Source organism: Hipposideros armiger, unplaced genomic scaffold, assembly GCF_001890085.2.
Source record: "Hipposideros armiger isolate ML-2016 unplaced genomic scaffold, ASM189008v1 scaffold_482, whole genome shotgun sequence".
In the NCBI taxonomy this organism is placed as follows: Eukaryota; Metazoa; Chordata; class Mammalia; order Chiroptera; family Hipposideridae; genus Hipposideros; species Hipposideros armiger.
This window is the reverse complement of record NW_017731832.1, coordinates 584,393-602,934: the sequence shown is the minus strand read 5'-3', so window position 1 is coordinate 602,934 and position 18,542 is coordinate 584,393. Positions and strand designations below refer to the sequence as shown.

Genomic DNA, 18,542 nt, shown 5'->3' with positions numbered 1-18,542 from the left:
GGGTGGTAGTAGAGTGAGGGAAACAGAGGCAACCAGCTAGGTGCCTTCACTCTGGGACCCAGCCCCCACTTCTAGACCGCCTTTCCCAGAACCACACTGTGTGCATGTGCACATGCGTGTGCGCGTGTGTGTGTGTGTGTGTGTGTGTGTGTGTGTGTGTGTGTGTGTGTAGAGAAGGCAGGTCCATAGAAAACAAATCCAGTTTCTTGGTCTTGTGGCTCTGGAAGCTCAGCTTTGTGCTGACTTCCTTCTGATGAAATAAATGACTGTGGACTGGAGGGACCAGTCATCATGTGGGCAAGGAGTCAGGAGGTCTGAGTTTCTGTTCTCGCTCGCTCAGCCACAGATTATTCATGAACCCTGAGAACCACTCTCTGTCTCTAGGATTCAATTCCCTCACCTATAAAATGTGGTTGCATAGATGGTACCAGTCTTTCCATCAGTCAGTGCTAATCAGTGCCTTGTCCTGGACGGAGGGAGACCCTAGTGGGGGGCTCCCATACCCCCCCACTTTGGGTAACTCTGTGGCCCATTGCATGACCCTGCCCACTCCCAGTGTCCCTTCCCCATTGCCCTGGGGAGTGCTCTGTGGGCAGTGTGAACCCATGGTGGACTCCCTAACACCCCTCCCTTGTCTCTTTCATCTCCAGCCTCCCACCGGCGGAGCAGGAATAAACTTCCCAGCTAAGTTAGATGGATGGCCCCCATTAGCCTGGCGGGCTGCCCCTCTCTTGCCTCCGTACAAACTCCCCTTGTCAAGAGAGGTGCCTCTGTGTGTGTGTGGGGAGGCTGGGGGGCAAGAGCATTCGGGTGGGGGGTGGGGGTGCCCTGCCCCTGGAGCAGGAATGGTGCCCCCTGGGAAGAAACCAGCGGGAGAGGCCTCCAACTCCAACAAGAAATGCAAACGTTACTTCAATGAGCACTGGAAAGAGGAGTTTACCTGGCTGGACTTTGACTACGAGCGGAAGCTGATGTTTTGCCTCGAGTGCCGCCAGGCCCTGGTGCGGAACAAGCATGGCAAAGCTGAGAACGCCTTCACCGTCGGCACCGACAACTTCCAGCGCCATGCCCTGCTGCGCCACGTGACCTCAGGGGCCCACCGCCAGGCTCTGGCGGTCAACCGGGGCCAGCCCACTTTTGAGGGCCAGGCTGAGAAAGGAGGGGCCTGCCCAGGCCTGGCCACCCCCCCCACCTCTGGGGGCCTAAAGGTGGAGGTGGATCCTGCCAAAGTGGCTGTGCTGACCACAGTGTACTGCATGGCCAAGGAGGACGTGCCTGATGACCGCTGCTCAGCCCTGCTGGAGCTACAGAGGTTCAACCTGTGCCAGGCGCTGCTGGGCACGGAGCATGGCGATTACTACAGCCCCAGAAGGGTGAGGGACATGCAGGTGGGTGGCAGCCAGAGGTATGGGGGAGGACTTGGGGAGGGAGGACATGGAGCTTTCTGGGCACAGAGCCAGCATGCCAGGCCCCTGGGCACCGGCCAGAGCACTTCATTCATACTTTTACCCATCAGAACCTTCACTGAGGGTGTACTGTGTGCCAGGCCTTGGGCCAGCTGTCGGGGACACACAGTGAAGCAGATAGATCAGGTCTTGTTCTTGGGGACACAGGGGCACTTCTCTAGGCCAGAGATTGCAAACTGGTGGCCCCAAGGCTTCACTGGCCCACAGATGTGTTTTGCTGGTTTTCACAGTGTTTTTGAAAAACTTAAGTTAACTTCCAAGTTTTACAAAATGAGAGATTACATATAAAAAAATTTGGATTTATGACTTTTGAAAAGCTAGGTCCCTGTGCTCTTGGGGTAAGAAGTAGTGGAGTTGGGGAGCAGGCATAGGCTCCCCCATTCCATCTGCTTTATCCCTGGCCCACTTCTAGCTCAGTATTACCCATGTGGCCCCTGGGGGCATGTAAGTTGCAGCCCTGTCCTAGGTACTAGCTGTGTGAGTCCGAGGGGCTGGTGTGAGGATGGGCGAGTTGATCTCATCTTACAAAGAGATGACAAACAGAGCACAAAGCTGGGGCCCCGTATAACTGGTTGGGAGTTGAGAGTGAATGTGTCTGTCAGCTAATCCCTGAACAACAGAGTGGAGGGAGACCCCCAGGAATAAGGCCGACTGAGCGATGATGCAGAAACGCGTGCGCGCGCACACACACACACACACACACACACACTCACACCAAGTGCTATAGAAACTTTATGGTTTATAAAGCATTCTACATGTATAAGTGCAACACAAAGTTACATTTATAATTCACAACAACCTTTTGAGGAGATTGAGGGCACACATATTAGCCCAGTTTTAAAGCGGAGGAAACTGAGGCTCAGAGAAGTGAAATGACTTTCCCAAGGTCACATAGCCAGTAAGTGGCAAAGCTAGGATTAATCCCTAAGTCTTGTCTGATGCCAAGGCCTGTGCTTTCTCTCACCCTGTACCGCCTGCCTCTCCTCAGCACAAGCCTAACTCTGTCCTCCCTTTCTTTCTCTCCCGTGGCTGTCCCAGGTGGCCATTGCCAGTGTCTTGCACACAGAGGCCTGCCAGCGCCTGAAGGCATCCCCGTATGTGGGGCTGGTGTTGGATGAGACCAGGGATTGGCCTGAGTCACACAGTCTGGCCTTGTTTGCCACTTCCGTGTCCCCCTGTGATGGCCAGCCTGCCACCACCTTCCTGGGCAGTGTGGAGCTACAGGAGGGCGAGGCCACTGCTGGCCAACTCCTGGACATCCTGCAGGCCTTCGGCGTGTCAGCACACAAGCTGGCCTGGTTCAGCTCCAGCCTCCCCAGTGACCGTCTGGGGAGTGTGGGCCTGCAGCTCCGGGCCGCCTGCCCACTGCTCATGGAGCTACACTGCCTGCCGGGCCGGCCAGATCCTGAGTCCCCTAGCTACCTAGGTGAATATGAAAGTGTACTGGATGCCCTATTTCGCCTCCACGGTGGCCCCAGTTCCCACATGGTCCCTGAGCTCCGAGCGGCGCTGGACCTTGCAGCTATTGACTTGGCAGGATCACGGTCAGTGCCCTGGGCCTCCCTGCTGCCCGTCGTGGAAGCAGTGGCTGAGGCTTGGCCTTGCCTGGTGCCCACACTGGAGGCCTCTGCCCCAGCCTCACCTACAGCTAGGGCCCTGGCCCTGGCCCTGCGCCAGTTCACCTTCGTGGCCTTCACCCACCTGCTGCTGGACACTCTGCCCTTTGTGCAGAAGGTCGCCCTTGTCCTGCAGCCAGAAGAGCCGGACTTGGCCTTGCTGCAGCCCCTGGTGATGGCAGCTGCAGCCTCCTTCCAAACACAACGGGGCAGCTCGGGTGGCGCGCACCTCCGGGGCTTCCTGCAGGAACTGGCGTCCTCTGGCCTGGACTTGGGCAGTGGGCGCTGCACCTACCGCGGCGTGGAGCTCGTCGGCTACTCTGAAGCTGCGGTCCGGGACTTGGAGCCGCTGCGGGAGGCCTTCTTGGACTCCATGCGGAGGGGGCTGCGGGACTCCTACCCGGGGCCCTCACTGGATGCTGTGGCTGCCTTCGCAGCGGTCTTCGACCCCCGCCGCTACCCGCAGGCGCCTGAGGAACTGGGCGCGCACGGCGAGGGGGCACTGCGGATTCTGCTGCGTGCCTTCGCTCCGGTTGTGGTGCGCCAGCGCGCACTGAGCGACTTTGCGCTCTTTAAGCGCTTGGTCTGCAGCCTCGGGCGGCTGGGCCCCCGGGCTCTGTGCGCCAAGCTGGCGTGCGCGCACTCCGAGCTGCACGAGATCTTCCCAGACTTCGCCGCCCTAGCTGCCCTGGCCTTGGCGTTACCTGTGGGTGCCGGCCTCCTGGATAAGGTCGGCCGCAGCCGAGAACTGCGGTGGTGGGGGCAGGGCGGGACCGGGGAAGGCCGGGGTGACCCCGCGGTCAAGATCGCTGTGGATGGGCCGCCGCTGCACGAGTTTGACTTTGCGCTGGCGGTGGAGTTCTTAGAGAGTGGGTGGGGGGAGGGGCTGTTGGGGTCACAGCTCATGTGACGGTGGCCTTCTTCTCTCTACCTAGCCAGCCTGGGGCCCTGGGCACTCGAAGGGCCAAGCTGGACTTGACCGTGAGGCACCCAAGCTGGCCTACTAACTGTGGCCTTCTCCCCACCTTCCCCATGCGTGCTCTGCTCCACGCGGAGGGCTGACCTAGCCCTGTGGGCTGTGAAGGAGGGGCTGGGTCAAGGGGGACCTGGGCGAGTGGACGAAGATGCTAGCGTCTGGGGCACCTAAATATTGCTGCTGACCATTCGAGAGTTGGGTGAGGAGTAGCTCTCACCCTTTTCCCTCTGGACTCAGCCCAAGTTTTGGCCCTCTAAAAGTTGGGGGGTGGTGTCTTGGTTGGAGGGAGGAAGACTAGGGTCTTCGGAGCTAAGGGATTGGGGGAAAGGAGAATGGGTCCTTGGCTGTTTCTTAGTCCTCTTCCTAGCAGCGTCTCTTCTCTTCAGTATGACTGGAAAGCAGATCGCTATCCTTGTTTTTGACACACCGCACAGTACTCTGTGCGCAAGCTAACAGTTCAAGGGAGGGAGCGGTGCCCTCCTTCCCACCCCCCACCTAGAGGCTGCCTAAGGCTTTTCTGTATGTGACCATGTATATAGACATATAAATCTATAAATGTGAAATAAATCTATCTTTCATAGTGTTAATACATAAATCTAACAGGACTTCTTTTAGTTTTGCAATGACAGGGTCCAAAAAAGTCCCAAATGAACTGGATTTATTTATAAAAGTCTAGTTGTTCCCCCCAAGTTCCCAGCCCTTCTCTGTCCTTGCCTCAGACCTTTGAGACCAAAGACTGTAAAAACCACAGTGCTGTACCCCGCTCCAGGCCAGACCCAGGGATGTTAGAGGGCTTCTTGCCTTCTGGGGGAAGCAGTTGGGGCCTCACCAGAGCTGGGGAACACATCCCTTGCGTTCCATGGGTTTCCCATCGCCTCTGTCAGCCCTTGCTGGGAATGGTGTGGGGATCTGGAGAGGGGGAGTTAGTGAGAAGGGGGGGGCTGACCTTTCCCCAGGTCTCCTGGGTTTGGGTTTAATTTGCAATAAAGTGGAAACCCAGCACGCTGCACAGCCTCCATGGTGGTGTGTGTGTGTGGCAGGGGCCTGCCCTGATGCTTCTGTCCCCTGCCTTGGCTTGACTCCCCTTGGGGGCTCATTTGGGCCTCTGTAAGGGCAGGAGGGTCATCCTTCTGGGCTGGGAGTTTTGCACTGTAGATTCCCTGCTTCTGTTTCCCCGGTTGTAGAGAGGAAAGGGCCAGAGGTGGGCTGTAATTGCCTTGGGCTTGGCCAGTGCTACTGTGCCCTGTCTCCACACCCAGGAAGCCCATCAGCCTCTTGTTCTGGCTGTGGAGGCAGGAGAGACCCCTGTGGCTCCCCATTTCAGACCCTGCCCTTCTTCCTCCTGCAGCAGGCCCAGCCGCCAGTGCCCCCAGCCCCCTGCTGGCCTCCCTGTCCCTGCCTGCCAGGCCTCTGCAGCCCCCGCTGGACTTCAAGCACTTGCTCACCTTCCACTTCAATGGCGCCGCCCCGCTCAGTCTCTTCCCCAACTTCAGCACGGTACGGGCTGGGCTGGCGGGTGGGGGCATGCAACCGAGCTGGGGGTGGGCAGGGAAGGTGGGCTCAGAGGGCCAGCACTCAGAAGCTGGGTCTAACCAGGAGCTCATCCTCCTCCAACATCCCCAAGTGAGTAGGCCCTCCCAAAATAGAGACCCCTGGGCCCAGCTATCTGGGCTAGGGAAAGATGGTGTCACGCCCTGCCCCCAAAACCACTGCTGGGCCTGTGGGGTCTCTACTGTAGGTTTCACTTGAGTTGTGGTATAGGGACTTCTATGGATGATTTATGTATGCCTGTGTGCAATTAGAGTGTGCCTTTGTTTCAGTTTGTGACTCTCCAGGTCTTTATTTACGGACGTGACTTTGTGTGTTGGTGTCCAGGGTGTGTTTGTAAACAACTCTTTGTGCCTGGGTATGTAATTAATGTGTGTGCCTGTGTATCTGAGAGGTGTTTTGTGTCTTTGTGTGTTTGGTGTGTGTCTGAGTGAGTGTGTTTTGTGTGGGTGGGGTGATTGTGCATTTTTCTGTGGTTGTGCCATTTGTGTGCGTGTGAGTGTGTACCTTTCTGCATATCTCTGTAACCTATAACTGCCTGTAAGCGTAAATGCTATCTGTCTGTATACTAGTCTATGTATTTCCACATGTTCATGTGTGTGAGTAAGTGTACCGAGCATGAACTTGACTTCACTACATGAGCTATAAGGAATGTCCCCCTTTTAAAGTTTGAAAAATGAAATATAATCACTGATGAGCCCTACCCCATCCTGACAAGATGGTGGGAAATTCAGTCTCAGTTACCCTGAGGAATCCCTTCCCCCACCTCCAGGGTTTCACAGAGGTCCTTTGGAGCCTCAGACTTTTGGAGAGGGTCCTCTGGTCTTTGGTTCCTGCTGTCGCTTGCATGGTCTCTCAAGAGTGGGTGAAGCCACTGTGATCCTCGTCGCTCGGGGCCCTGCAGGCCATTCTCTGAGGTCCTGTCCCCTGCCATCCTGGCCCTGGGTGCTGGGAGGGTTAGAATCTCTTTGTGTTCACAGGGAAGTTTCTGAAACGCTGCTTTTCTCTCAAAGCCTCTGTTTTCTTCTCAGGAAGGCTTGGAAACTTCTTGACAAGCAAGCCCAGACAGCTTCTGCTTTGGGCCCAACAATCCAGGCCCCTGAGAAAAGGGAGTGTAAAGGCTTGCTTTGATAGAAGGAAAAAAAAATACTTAAAATAAAGAAAAGAAAAAGACACACAAATTAATACTCCAAAGAAATGATCCTACTACTCAGAGAACCCTCTAGCCCCCACTTGCTGCCGCCTGCCCCCTCCTGGCCCCCCACCTTCCCCTGGCCATGATCCTCCTCTCCCACTCAGGCCCTAGGATAGTGGTGGAGCTCATAAGATAAGCCTGATCTCCCGCGGCCCACAGGTCCAGTGCAAGGCTGGGTTATGGGAGAGGAAATTCCAATGGAGGGATTCTGTCCCTTCCCTGCCTCTCCCCGCCCCCAATTCTCTGTCCCAATAGTTGTGATTCTTGTGAATGAGAACAAAACAGAGACCAGAAGGATAGCAAGAAATGCCAAGGTGATTACCAGGACATGGTTCTAACTCTCAAGATCATGGAGGTCACCGTATCTCCTGCCTCCAAGCAGAAGCCCAGGCTGATGGATAAAGTATGGCCGGGAAGAGGCTGCTTCTTTATCTGTGTCTAACATCGCAAGGATGGGAAAATTCTTCCTAGGGGCTGACCACTGCCCTCCTTAATAATCTTTAATTTTTGACATTTTGTACTGTCTCCCCTTCTGAAGCCAACCCCAGAGTTATTATGCCCTCCCACCCCCTTCACAGATGGACCCCGTCCAGAAAGCTGTCATCAGCCACACGTTTGGGGTCCCTTCCCCCCTGAAGAAGAAGCTCTTCATTTCCTGTAACATCTGTCACCTGAGGTTCAACTCAGCGGTGAGAAGGAGTAGAAATAGACTTGGGAGGGGGGTGGGCAGGGAGAGGGCTGGAGACTTGGTTTCTGGGGTCTTTCCTGGAGGAACAGGGGTGGCAAAGGGGTCGTGGTCCGTATTTTCCATCCCTGGTCCTTTATCCTTCCATCCTCTCCTCTTCAGAGCCCTCCGCCTGTTCCCTCTCTAGTCCCCCTGAGACGCCCATTTCCTTCCCCTGTGCCTCTGTCCTGTGTTCTGGATCCTTCCAAGATCCAAGAGAGAAGACTGCCCTTTCTTCCCCACTCTGGGTCCCAGGGGCCACCCCATCAGCTCCTTAAAGCATCTGAGAGCTTACAGAATGTGTACATGCCCATCATCTGAATGAGTTCTCATGATACATCTATGAGAGGGATAGAGGCACTATTATCATCCCCACTTTTCAGATGAGGAAACTGAGCCTCAGAGAGGTTAAGTGACCTGCCTGAGGCCACACAGCTGGTAAGTAGCAGAGCTGGGATTTGAACCCAGGCCTGGCTGACCCTAAGACCCACATACTTTTCTACCATAGCCTGCCCCTAGATAGTGGAGGAGCCTCATTCTGGCCTCCCAGGGAAGGTTTACCTTCTGTCTAGGTAACTCTGGGGTTTGGGGAAAAGCTCTCCGCAGACCTGCTCTGCTGAAAGCATCCAGGGGTGCCACAGGGCCTGTCTTTCCTACGTTTGGGAGCAACAAGCAAGAACCCCTGGTTGAAGGAGGGAAGAAACTGCCAGGCCAGATTTGGGGGTCGTCTCCAGGCTTTCAGGTTATATGAGTTGCGTATGAGCTGGACAAAGACTTCAGTCTGAGGGAGGGACCGTGTCTTCAAGCTGGGCTCCTCACAGTACTTGGCAAAAATAACCAATGCTCAATAACTATTTGTTGAAAAAAATGAACAAAAGGATGAATGTTCTGGGGTGCACATACCACAAAGGGTGAGGACTGCTCTGTTTTCTCCATTTTTGCCTTTATAAACTTGGTAACTAACATTAATTGAGCACCTCCTGTATGTACTAGGCCCTTATTCAGGTTCTCATTTAATTCTCACATTCCCGTGAGGCCAGTGTTATCATTGCAAGTTTATGAGTGAGGAAACTGAGGCTCAGAGAGGTGCGGTGACTTGCCCAAAGATGCACAGCTACTAGGTGGCTGAGTCAGAATTTGAAGCCAGAGGCTGCCTGCCTGGGACTCATGTATGAGAATATGTTCTGTAAACCTCATGGCCATACACATACTGTGATGACGATGGCAGTGATAAGGATTTGCCCCTTGTGTGGCCCGACCCCTGCCTCCCTCTAACCTGTCCCCTGCCCAGCACAAGCACACAGATGGGACATGTGGACACAGTGAATGAATGGTGACCCCCATGCCGTCCCCTCCCCAGAACCAGGCTGAAGCACATTATAAAGGCCACAAACATGCCAGAAAACTCAAGGCTGTCGAAGCTGCCAAGAGCAAGCAGAGGCCCCCAACCCTGGCCCAGGATGGGACACTGGTGTCCCCAACCCCGCCTGTGGCCAGTGGAGCCCCTGGAGAGCTGCAGAGCAAAGGTCAGTCCTGAACGCTTCTCTTAGCTCCCCGCTCCAAATCCGGTTTCTGACGAGGGACTGAGAAATGGCTGCTGCTGCTTATTTTTGCTTGTGTTGGAATATTCCCATAAGAGAAACAGGCACACATCACAAGTGGAGAACCCACAGAATTTTCCTTTCTGAATATACTGAGATCAAGAAACCTCTCTCAAGCACCCAGAAAGCCAGCCTCGGGCCCCCTCCCTGTACTGCCTTGTTGTATTAGCAATGACCACGAACTGGGTGGCTGAAAACAATAGAAATTTATTTTCTCACAGTTCTGGAGGTCAGAAGTTTGAAATCAGGGTGTCGACAGGGTTGGTCCCCTCATGGGGACTCTGAGGGAGAATCTGTTCCTTGCCGCCCGCTCCTAGCTTCCGTTGGTGGCCGGCAATCCTGGACGTTCCTTGGCTTGTGGATACATCGCTCCAATCTCGGCCTCTGTCTTCACATTTCATTGCCCCATGTGTGTCTCTGTGTCTTCACATGGTCTTCTTATGACACCAGTCACTGGATGAGGGCCCACCCTACTCCAATATGACTTCATCTTAACGAATTACATCTGCAAAGACCTTATTTCCAAGTGAGGTCACATTCTGAGGTCACAGATGGACATGAATTTTGGGGTGACACTGTTCAACCACCTACACCCCTCCCTCCAGGGTACCTACAATCCTAACTTTTCTCAGCATAGGTCAGTTTCACTTGGTTTCTGTAAATCATGTCGTATGCAGGCTTTTGTGACTGGCTTTTGTTTATCTTTCATGAACATACATCAACATTCATTATAGAATTCTTTGTGTTATTGCACGTAGCTGTAGTTTGTCTTTTCCCATTGCCTTGTAGTAGTCTATCACATGACTGTACAACTTTTATTTAAATCTATTCTACTGACGGACATTTGAATAGTTTCCAGTTTTGCACTATTATGAATAATGCTCTATGAACATTCTAATACTTTTTTTTGGTGATTTCTGCTTATTTAACAGTTAGCTAATAACTAAAATATCAGGGCTGTAAGGGCTTTCTGAGATTACTCTGTCCAACTTTATGATTTCAGGTGGGGAAACTGAGGCCCAAAGAGGCCTAAGTCTGTCCAGTGAGTTGGTGGGAGAGTAGGGTCTGGAATTCAGTGCTGGTCATCTCCGCACTAGTGACGCTTCCACTCTGCCATGCCACCCCCAATATGTCAGCACTTAAAATCATGGTCTCCAGATTCAGGTCAGGCCTCACGCTCTTCCCCGATGCCTTCTCCCCATCAGTTCCTGCAGCCCCTCCTCCTGGCCCCCCGCTCCAGCCACCACTGACTCCGGACCCAACGCCCAGGGAGCCAGCCCACTCAGATCTCTTGGATGCTTCCTCCTCTTCCTCCTCTTCTTCTTCCTGCCCACCCTGCTCCCCAGAGCCTGGGAGAGAGGCACCAGGGCCTGAGCCGGCGGCAGCTGCTATGGCAAGCGGTGTGAGTGGGGAAGGCAAGAGTGAGAAGGGGCGCCTCTACTGCCACACGTGTAAGGTGACAGTGAACTCCGCCTCCCAGCTTCAGGCTCACAACACAGGTCAGTGTGCCCCAGCAGCTGAAGTCTGGGGAAAGGAGGGGGGCAGGAGTGCCCCTCAGCAGATGTGGGCAGGCTGCAGTTTCTGGACACTTCGCTCAAAGGCTTGTTGACAAAAGCATTGTGCTCAGCTGTTATCCGACGGGCACTTCGGGTCCTCCCGCTAATGCTTGAGGGGGGAGAATTGGGAAGTGAAGCAAGAAATGAAGGGTCACTCCAGAGATGACAGGGGACGCCTCCTCCATCTCTCCTTAAGTCAGACCCAGAGGAAGGGACTGAGATGAGAAAAGGGAAGCCAACCAGTTATACTGCAAGGCCTTCCCTGGGGGCGAGGGGGCGGGTGGCTGGCTTGAAATGAGAGAAGCATGGAAGACCTTGCAGAGATGGGAAAAAGAAATCTCATGTGGCTGGTGCGGAGTGTATGTGCTGAGCAGCCTTGAGGCTAAAGGGACGACCAAACTGACCTAGTTTGGAGGGGTCTCTGTGGCCCTTGCAGCCCCCCTTTGGCGCTGACAGGCTGTCTTCTTTCCTCCCTCCAGGAGCCAAGCACCGGTGGATGGTGGAAGGTCAGCGAGGGGCTCCTCGAAGAGGCCGGGGCCGCCCAGTGCCCCGGGGAGGAGCTGGACACAGGGCCAAGAGAGTGACCGGGGGCCGGCAGGGGCCCAACCCCCCTTTTCACTGTGCTGTCTGTCAGCTCCAGGTCAATTCAGAGACCCAGCTGAAGCAGGTGGGAGAAGGGAGGCCAGGATTGGGGCCGAAGCAGGGGCGAGGGGGTGGGACCAGCGCCAGGGGAGGAGGAGATAGGTGGGTAGATGAAAGCCAGGGGGAGCTGGCAGAGGAAGGGGAGGAAGGCTAGGGGGACACCGGGCTCCTGGAGGGCAAAGGCCAGTACTTACCTCCCCCTCCCAGGGCCACGCCAGGTGATGATGCCCAGTAAATGTACGTCCAGTGTGTGAACTGTGGGCAGAGAAGGGTGGGCTAGTCGAGGAGGATGGGGTAGTTGGGGGTCCTTGGGCTTCCTCAGCTTGTTCCCAGTCTGTCTGTCTGTCCATTAGCACCTGAGCAGCCGAAGGCACAAAGACCGCCTGGCCGGGAAACCCTCCAAGCCCTCCAGCCAGCACAGCAAGCTGCAGAAGCACGCAGCGCTGGCTGTGAGTATCCTCAAGGTATCTGTCTCCGAGCAACAGGGCTGGGACCCTGCTGCGGGGAGGGAAACAGGGGCGGGGCGCAGCTGAGGGGCTGGGGCAGGAATAAAGCCACCAGGATGCCTGGGCAGAGAAAGAGCTGGGGTTGGGGTTTTGACTGTCCTGTGATCTGCCCAGAGGAATTTCCGGGGAGGTGGGCCTGGGTAGGAATCTCAGCGCCAAGAGCAAGGGGTGGCGTGCATCTCCTAGTAACCATCTGTACCCCCACCCCGAATAGCCTCCTCCCTTGGCCCATCCTGATTCTCCTCCCTCTAGGCAGGAAGACAGGTGGCGGAGAAAGCCCTTTGGAATGAATGTGTGGGGGTGGGAAGGGAGGAGGATTTAGGTTTGGAACCCTAAAAGGCACGTTTTTCCTACAGCAAGAAGCCCAAGGTCGGAGCTGAAGGAGGGGGGATTTTCTGGGGTCAGGGCCCGTGTCCAGTCCTCTCTCTCTTCTTTGCAGTCCAAACTGGCCTTGCAGAAGCAACTCACCAAGACGCTGGCGGCCCGCTTCCTGCCCAGCCCGATCCCCGCTGCAGGTGCGGCCATCTGTGCCCTGCCAGGGCCCCTGGCCCTGCGGCCCGCCCCCACCACAGCCACCACCCTCTTCCCAGCTCCCATCCTGGGCCCAGCTCTGTTTCGCACCCCAGCGGGGGCCATTCGCCCTGCCCCGGGACCCATCCTCTTTGCTCCCTATTAGCCCCCCTGGGGAGGCAGGGGCTGACTTCCCAGCAATCCTTCTCCCCACTCTTCTCCCCCCGAGATGCCTCGGTTCCTGCATCCCACACGGGACTGCCTTTTGCAGCCTAGGGGGTTCCTGACCAATCTAGGAAGAGCTGGGCTAGTTCTAAGGGCAGCTGCCCTTCACTCCATCTGGACAGAGGGTTCCACTAATACCCCCTGGCCCGAGGGCCACCCCCGCCCTCATTTCCCAGCCTGATTTCCGGGGAGCAAACTGAAATCCCAAAGATCTATGCAAAATCCTAGCCCCACTCCCATGGTGCTCTTGTTCCCCACTCGAGACCTGTACCCACATGGCCAGAGGCCCCAGCCAGGGGAGAAGTCTGTGACCTCCATTCCCATGCTCTGGGGAGGCCCTCCCCATTCACTGGATTCTCTGGACAATGACTAGAGATGAGGGATGGGCTCTCAAGCTGGAGTGGGTTCAAGGCTATCTGGAAAAGCTGACCCATGCGGGTGAGGTGAAAGACTGGAGGAGAAAGGAAGCAGTGCTAAGGTGGGGCAAAGCCATGGCAGGGGCCGGTGCTGAAAGCTTTTGGGGGCTTCATCTGCTCTACTGGGATGGGGCTAAGACAGGGGTGGAAAAGGTGACGTTCTGGCTGGGCCCAGTGTTCATAGAAGTGATCAATCCCCTCTTAGCCTTTCATTGATTCCTCCTGAACCCCAGCTCTGGGGTGGGGGGGCACACTGAGTCTCCCTCAGGCTGTGGACTCAGCTAACACTGAATCCACCCCAGGGCTCCCAAGTTTTCCCTTCTAGCTCCTCACCCCAACCTGGTCCCTAGCACGAAATTCAGCTTTCTCTCCTCCCAACCAGCACCCCAAGCCCCCCTCACTGTGAAGCTGAGTATTGGGATCCAGTCTGATACACTCTAAGGACCCATTTTCATGCTGTCAAAGTTAATGTCACAACCTCCATCCCACCCCAACCCCCCACCCCTACCCCACACTATGGGACGTTGCCAGTATCCACCTGTATCTTTTTTTTAGATGTTTCCAATCGGAGAACAAGGAAGGGGAGGGGGGAACTTTTTTGATAACAGTTGTGGTTTTATTGTGTCCAATGCATCAATAAATGAACTTTAAGCCTGAGCTTGTATATGCCCTAACTTCACTCGCCCAGCCCTGGGCCACTTGCCCCTGCTCACCTCTCCTGTGCTGGGGAGAAGAGGCATGTATTGGAGGTCACCTGGCTACAGGGGCTCACCTATGGTAGCTGTGCCCATTAGAAGAAGCATGAAGTGGGCACAGGAAGTTGTGGGTCATAAGCTCACTTTATAGCATGTCGAGTGTATCTACCCTTCTGAGCCCCCATAGATCTGTCAGCTCCTGAGAAGCTGCTGTTTGTTTGCCTAGTTCTGTTCAGGCATCTGAGGTAAGAAGGGCTAGAGAAGCACCTTGTCCAGCCTTCACCATGGCAGCATATGAATTTATAACAGGTAATTTATAAATAAAGTCCAGCTATTAGCTGAAAGCAACCACAGGAAGGGGTGAAGACCAGCCCCCAAGGGTGTGAGGTTCCCCATTGGGCACAGAGCAGCCATTCTGGCAACTACAGCAGATAGTGAGTTCCTGCCCCCTGGTGGTTGGCAAAGAGTAGTGTCCCAGCCTCCAGGGCCAGTAGGCATAGCACCTTGAAGAGGGAAAAGCAGAGGGTACAGTCATAGCCGGCCCAGAGCCATGGGCATTATGAAATCATAGGGCTGGAGGAGATCCAGGAGGTCATCTCAGCAACTCCTGTCACCTTAACAGATGAGAAAACTAAACCTCAGAGAGGGGAAAGGCCTTGCTGGGTCACGAAGCCAGTTGGTAACATCGTAGTCATCATTCCATTCCACTTCAACCAATGAGACCCATCTGCTCACTGAGCAGGAAGAGGAAGCGAAACAATTGGGGGAAGAGGTCAAACAGAAAATCATACTTCCCAGGAGTCTGGCTTCTACCAGCCAAGGTACAGACAGGAGAAAGGGCAGAGTGCTGGCTATGGACACACCCCTAACACCAGCATGCACTCGCATACACAATACCCGGATGCCCTTTCTCTAGAGTCCAGCCTGGTACCGGAAGTGTGGGTTGTGTGTGTGATCGACAGAAGACTAGAAGTGTGGGACCCGTGATTGGAACCAGACCTAGACTGGGTACTTACTTCTGCATGGTAGCTATACTTCCCATGCAAGGCAGGTGGAAGGGACACCAACCCACAACTGCCCCAGGCCACAGTGGGGCAGATATAATGAAAGCTGGGGTGGAGAAAGAGGTTGGGGACACTAACCTAGATTATTTGCACTTCCCGGAGTTGGGGGGGGGAGCAAAAGTGGCCTGAGCCTTGGACAGCCCAGCTGCCTGGCCTCGTGGAGAGTTTCCCCTTTCCCCTCAACTCATCTTCCAAAGCCCCTAAAGCTGGACTGAGGTTGGGAAGGTGAAGAAGGGATGGCAGCTCTTCAGCCATCCAAGGAGCCGCTGCCCTTATTCTTGCGGCTGAGGGGGAAGGCGGACTTGCTCTGGGGCTGGGTCATCTTGCTGGCCAGGTAGACGAAGGGCTCCAGGAGCGAGCGGCGGTCAGCCACGGAGACCTCCCACAGCTTCACCTTCTCCGACTTGGCCCAATGCTGAGCCACATCTGGGTCCACGCGCCGCTGCTCCTGCAGGTCACACTTGTTGCCGAGGACCACGATGGTGACCTGGGAAAGAGGGACAAAACAGAGGCCCATAAATGTACCACGGACCTCAGGAATGGGTGTGGGCTGGCGACCACCTAGGAGTCCCAGGAGAAGGAAAGTCTCAATGGCTCATCTCTTCCTATATTAGAAACCACAGACTGAGGGGCGGGAGATGATTGCTTTCTCCTCTCCATCCTCTGTTCAAATTTTGACCACCATCTGGTCTTCCCTCCAGGAGTCCCATTACGAGCCCTGTGTCACCCATGCCAGCTCATCACTAGCAGTTAGTTTCTGGCTAAACAACCAGTGAGGAAGCACTCCCAGAATGCCTGTAGCGTAAAGGGGGATTAAGAACAGAAGGGCTTTCACAGCTCAGAGCACAGAATCATAAGAAGAGACTAATGGGGGCTTCATGTGTTAGGTCAGGAACCTCTTAAACTGAAGAGACGCCTCTTCAGTTGAGCTGCCTCAACAATGGGGCCACCTCCAGGGGTGAAGATACCCTCCAGTGGCCTCCGTCGCCCCTCCAGCTCCTAACCCACTCCTGGCAAATGACTGGAAAACAAAGCCATGCCAAGCCTCCCAAGGCCAGCCCAGGGCCCACTGTCTCTCACCACCGGAGCTCCCACACACACCTCCTTCTTGTCCTTGGATTTGTCGATTTCCTTCTTGAGCAGCTCCACACGCTGGAAAGACTCTCGGCTGTCTGTGCTGTAGACCAGGACGTAGCCGTCAGTGCAGGAGAAGCAGTGCCGGGGCAGCTCGGCCCCATCTCGGAGCCCCCGGGTGTCATAGAAACGCACCTGCTCCCGCACGCCCCGGTCGGTTTCAATGGAGCCCACGTAGATGTCTTCCTGCGTCTCAATCATCTCAGAGCCTGGGATAACATGAGGAGAAACCTTGTTTGTAGGGAGGAAGCAGGTGGGAAATGTGAGTGACTGAGTATACACGCGTATATCCTGTCAGGGTGACCAGACAGGGAAAGAAAGGAATGTGGGGGCTGAGGGGAGGGGGGCCAGAGACCGAGTCTGGCAGGACTGGAATGATTTGGGGGAACAGACATTAATCTCATGCTCATACGCGGCAAAGCAAAAGCGTGACTTGGGAGCATTTCCTCCTCATCTCAGATACTGGGCTTCCTTCCTCCAGATCTCAATGGTGTAGGGCTGGGGGGAGGGGGTGCGTAGTGTAAATGTTACTCTTTGGGGTGCAAGAACCACCAGGGGCAGCTCTTAGCCTCTGTGTTGTTATCAGATCCTATTCCTTATTCTTCACCTTGTACCATTCCGCCACCCCCAACAACACTCACCCACTACATGGTTCCCGTACAGAAGCTGCTCCAGGATTGATGTTTTGCCCACAGATGCCTGGCCACACACGACCACCTTGCAGCTCTTCCCCATGCTTAGCCCTTCAACCTTGAAGAACAGAAGCAGACTGGGTGAGGTGGGATCCAACCAGAGGGCAGACCTCCCGTAACTTGAGAGCCCAAGTTCTGAACTGCAGGTGTAGCCTCAGGGATTCAGCACTGTCCCCTACTCTAGTCAGCGTGTATGGCAGAAGTTATGTGCCTATATGTCCACTGCTGGACAGGGAGCTGTTTCTTATTCACCATTGTTATCCCCAGTACCTGGCCAGTAACTGGCATAGAGCAGGTGCTCACTAAATGTTGCCATAAGGGGGAAAGAGAGTTGCTGGTTTAAATGAACCACTGGCCAGGTTCCTCTGTGTGCACGGGTCTCGGAGGATGCGGAAGGGGGCTTGGGCTCGGCTTCCTCTTTTTAATTGCAACCCCACGGAGAAATAAATAAGCAGAAGCACTTTTGTGTGGATCTGTCTTAAAGCTATTCTTCCTGGGAAGAGGGAACAAATACGGAGGGCGGATCTTTTGCTTTCCTGTACGACTTATCTGGACAACAATTAATTCCCTCTAATTCCTAGTCAAGCCCACAGCTAAGATGAAGACCATCAGACAAGAAAGGAGATAGGAATCTAAGGGGAAAAGGCTCCGGAAAGGAGACAATTTATGTTGCCCTTGGACTGACAGACCCAGATGAGAAAGCTCAGACACAGAAACCCCTGCTCCAAAGAGGTCCCCGAGATCTCGAAGGCATCCCAAACACAGGTTTCCCAGCAGGAGCCCCAGATTCCCCCAGAGAGCAGAGATACAGAGTCGCTCCCAAAAGAAGTCCCAAACAGAAACCTCTCCGGAGGAACTCCTGATACAGAGCCTCCTTGCCCGAAGGGCCCCATGGAGTGAGCCCTGAAATGAACGATACCCCAAGAGAGACGGACAGCGGGGCTTCTGCCCGATTTCCCCACGAGGAGACCCCCACAGGGAATCAAAGGCAGCGAAGATCTGCCACCTAAAGCGGCCCTGACGCGGTGGCCGAACCCGGCCTCCCAGCTCCGTACCTCCCGGGGCCCTCGCAGCACCCCGGCCAGGCCCCGTGAGGAGCGCCGGGACCAGGGGAGGGGCAGCAAGATCGCAAACACTCCGTCCTTCCGGGTCGATCCTGGCTTGGTCAGGACCTGCCCCGCCCCCGTTTCCGTCCGGCAAGACGAATTCCGGCGGCGGAGAGCGGGCCCCGTCCGCACAGCGCCCCCCAAAGGCCCTCAAGGCAAATGACGGCCAGGATCCGGGCAGCAGATGCTCAGCCGAATCATAAGGTTCTAGGCTCCCTGCGCTCTGGGTGCCGTTCTGGTGTGTGTGTGATACCCAAATGTTCTTTCCCAAAAGGCTACTATAGTACAGTAAAACATCATTGACTCAACCGTTTATTCATCAAGTGTCTTCTGAGCACCTACTCTGTGCCAGGTACATGATCACGTACCTGGAAAAGTGGGCAAATTAGACACCGTAGCTGCCCATTTAGAACGGCACCGTCTAGAGGAGCTAAACATCTACACCAACAATTAGAGTACGACATGGTAAGAACCATTACAGAGCACTGCAAAGGGGCATTTAACTTGGGGAGGGGGAAGGGGGCATCACAGATAACTTCCTGGAGGAGGTCATGTCTGTGTTGAGGTTTGAAGGGAAAGGGTGGAGAAAGTGTGGCAAGAATCATGGCATTTTCTGGAATTACAAGTACTTGGGTTCAATATTGATGGTAGAAAGGAGCCAAATGATCAAAGGTCTTGAATAGTAGGCCCCAAAGTTCAAACTGTATCCTAACAGCAGGAAAGCCATTGGTAGGTTTTAGTGAAGTGATGTCAATTTTTGCTTTTAAGAAGGTCTCTCTGGGGCCGGCCGAGTGGCGCGATGGTTAAGAACTCGCTTGGGATGCCAGAGGGCCCCGGTTCGGATCCCACATATGAGGGCCAGTGACACTG

At 54.9% G+C, this 18,542-nt stretch overlaps 3 protein-coding genes across 11 annotated transcripts in view; 2 read left to right on the top strand and 1 right to left on the bottom strand.

Moving 5' to 3' along the window:
• Positions 1-13,638, top strand: part of ZNF385C (zinc finger protein 385C) — a 51,290-nt gene extending 37,652 nt beyond the window's left edge. For 7 of the 9 annotated variants that reach the window (XM_019667075.1, XM_019667071.1, XM_019667074.1 and 4 more), the window contains 7 exons: positions 5,407-5,555; positions 7,380-7,490; positions 8,886-9,051; positions 10,332-10,625; positions 11,162-11,349; positions 11,678-11,788; positions 12,270-13,638. In XM_019667075.1, coding sequence (XP_019522620.1) covers positions 5,407-5,555; positions 7,380-7,490; positions 8,886-9,051; positions 10,332-10,625; positions 11,162-11,349; positions 11,678-11,788; positions 12,270-12,506 — 1,256 coding nt within the window. In that variant the 3' untranslated portion in view covers positions 12,507-13,638. The remainder of the gene's footprint in view (positions 1-5,406; positions 5,556-7,379; positions 7,491-8,885; positions 9,052-10,331; positions 10,626-11,161; positions 11,350-11,677; positions 11,789-12,269) is intronic. The other 2 variants (XM_019667068.1, XM_019667069.1) reach the window with 2 other exon arrangements.
• CUNH17orf113 (chromosome unknown C17orf113 homolog) lies at positions 811-5,400 on the top strand. The gene is made up of 2 exons (XM_019667065.1): positions 811-1,388; positions 2,505-5,400. Exons 1-2 carry the CDS (start codon positions 846-848, stop codon positions 3,990-3,992), a joined length of 2,031 nt encoding a protein of 676 aa, XP_019522610.1. The 5' UTR covers positions 811-845; the 3' UTR covers positions 3,993-5,400.
• A 321-nt stretch (positions 13,639-13,959) lies between the features above and the next one.
• Positions 13,960-17,728, bottom strand: NKIRAS2 (NFKB inhibitor interacting Ras like 2). Its single transcript, XM_019667076.1, has 4 exons — positions 17,622-17,728; positions 16,516-16,624; positions 15,842-16,083; positions 13,960-15,227 (listed from the first exon to the last, which is right to left on the bottom strand). The coding sequence occupies exons 2-4, from the start codon at positions 16,607-16,609 to the stop codon at positions 14,988-14,990; spliced, it is 576 nt and encodes a 191-aa protein (XP_019522621.1). The 5' UTR covers positions 16,610-16,624; positions 17,622-17,728; the 3' UTR covers positions 13,960-14,987.
• Between the last annotated feature and the right edge of the window lie 814 nt (positions 17,729-18,542).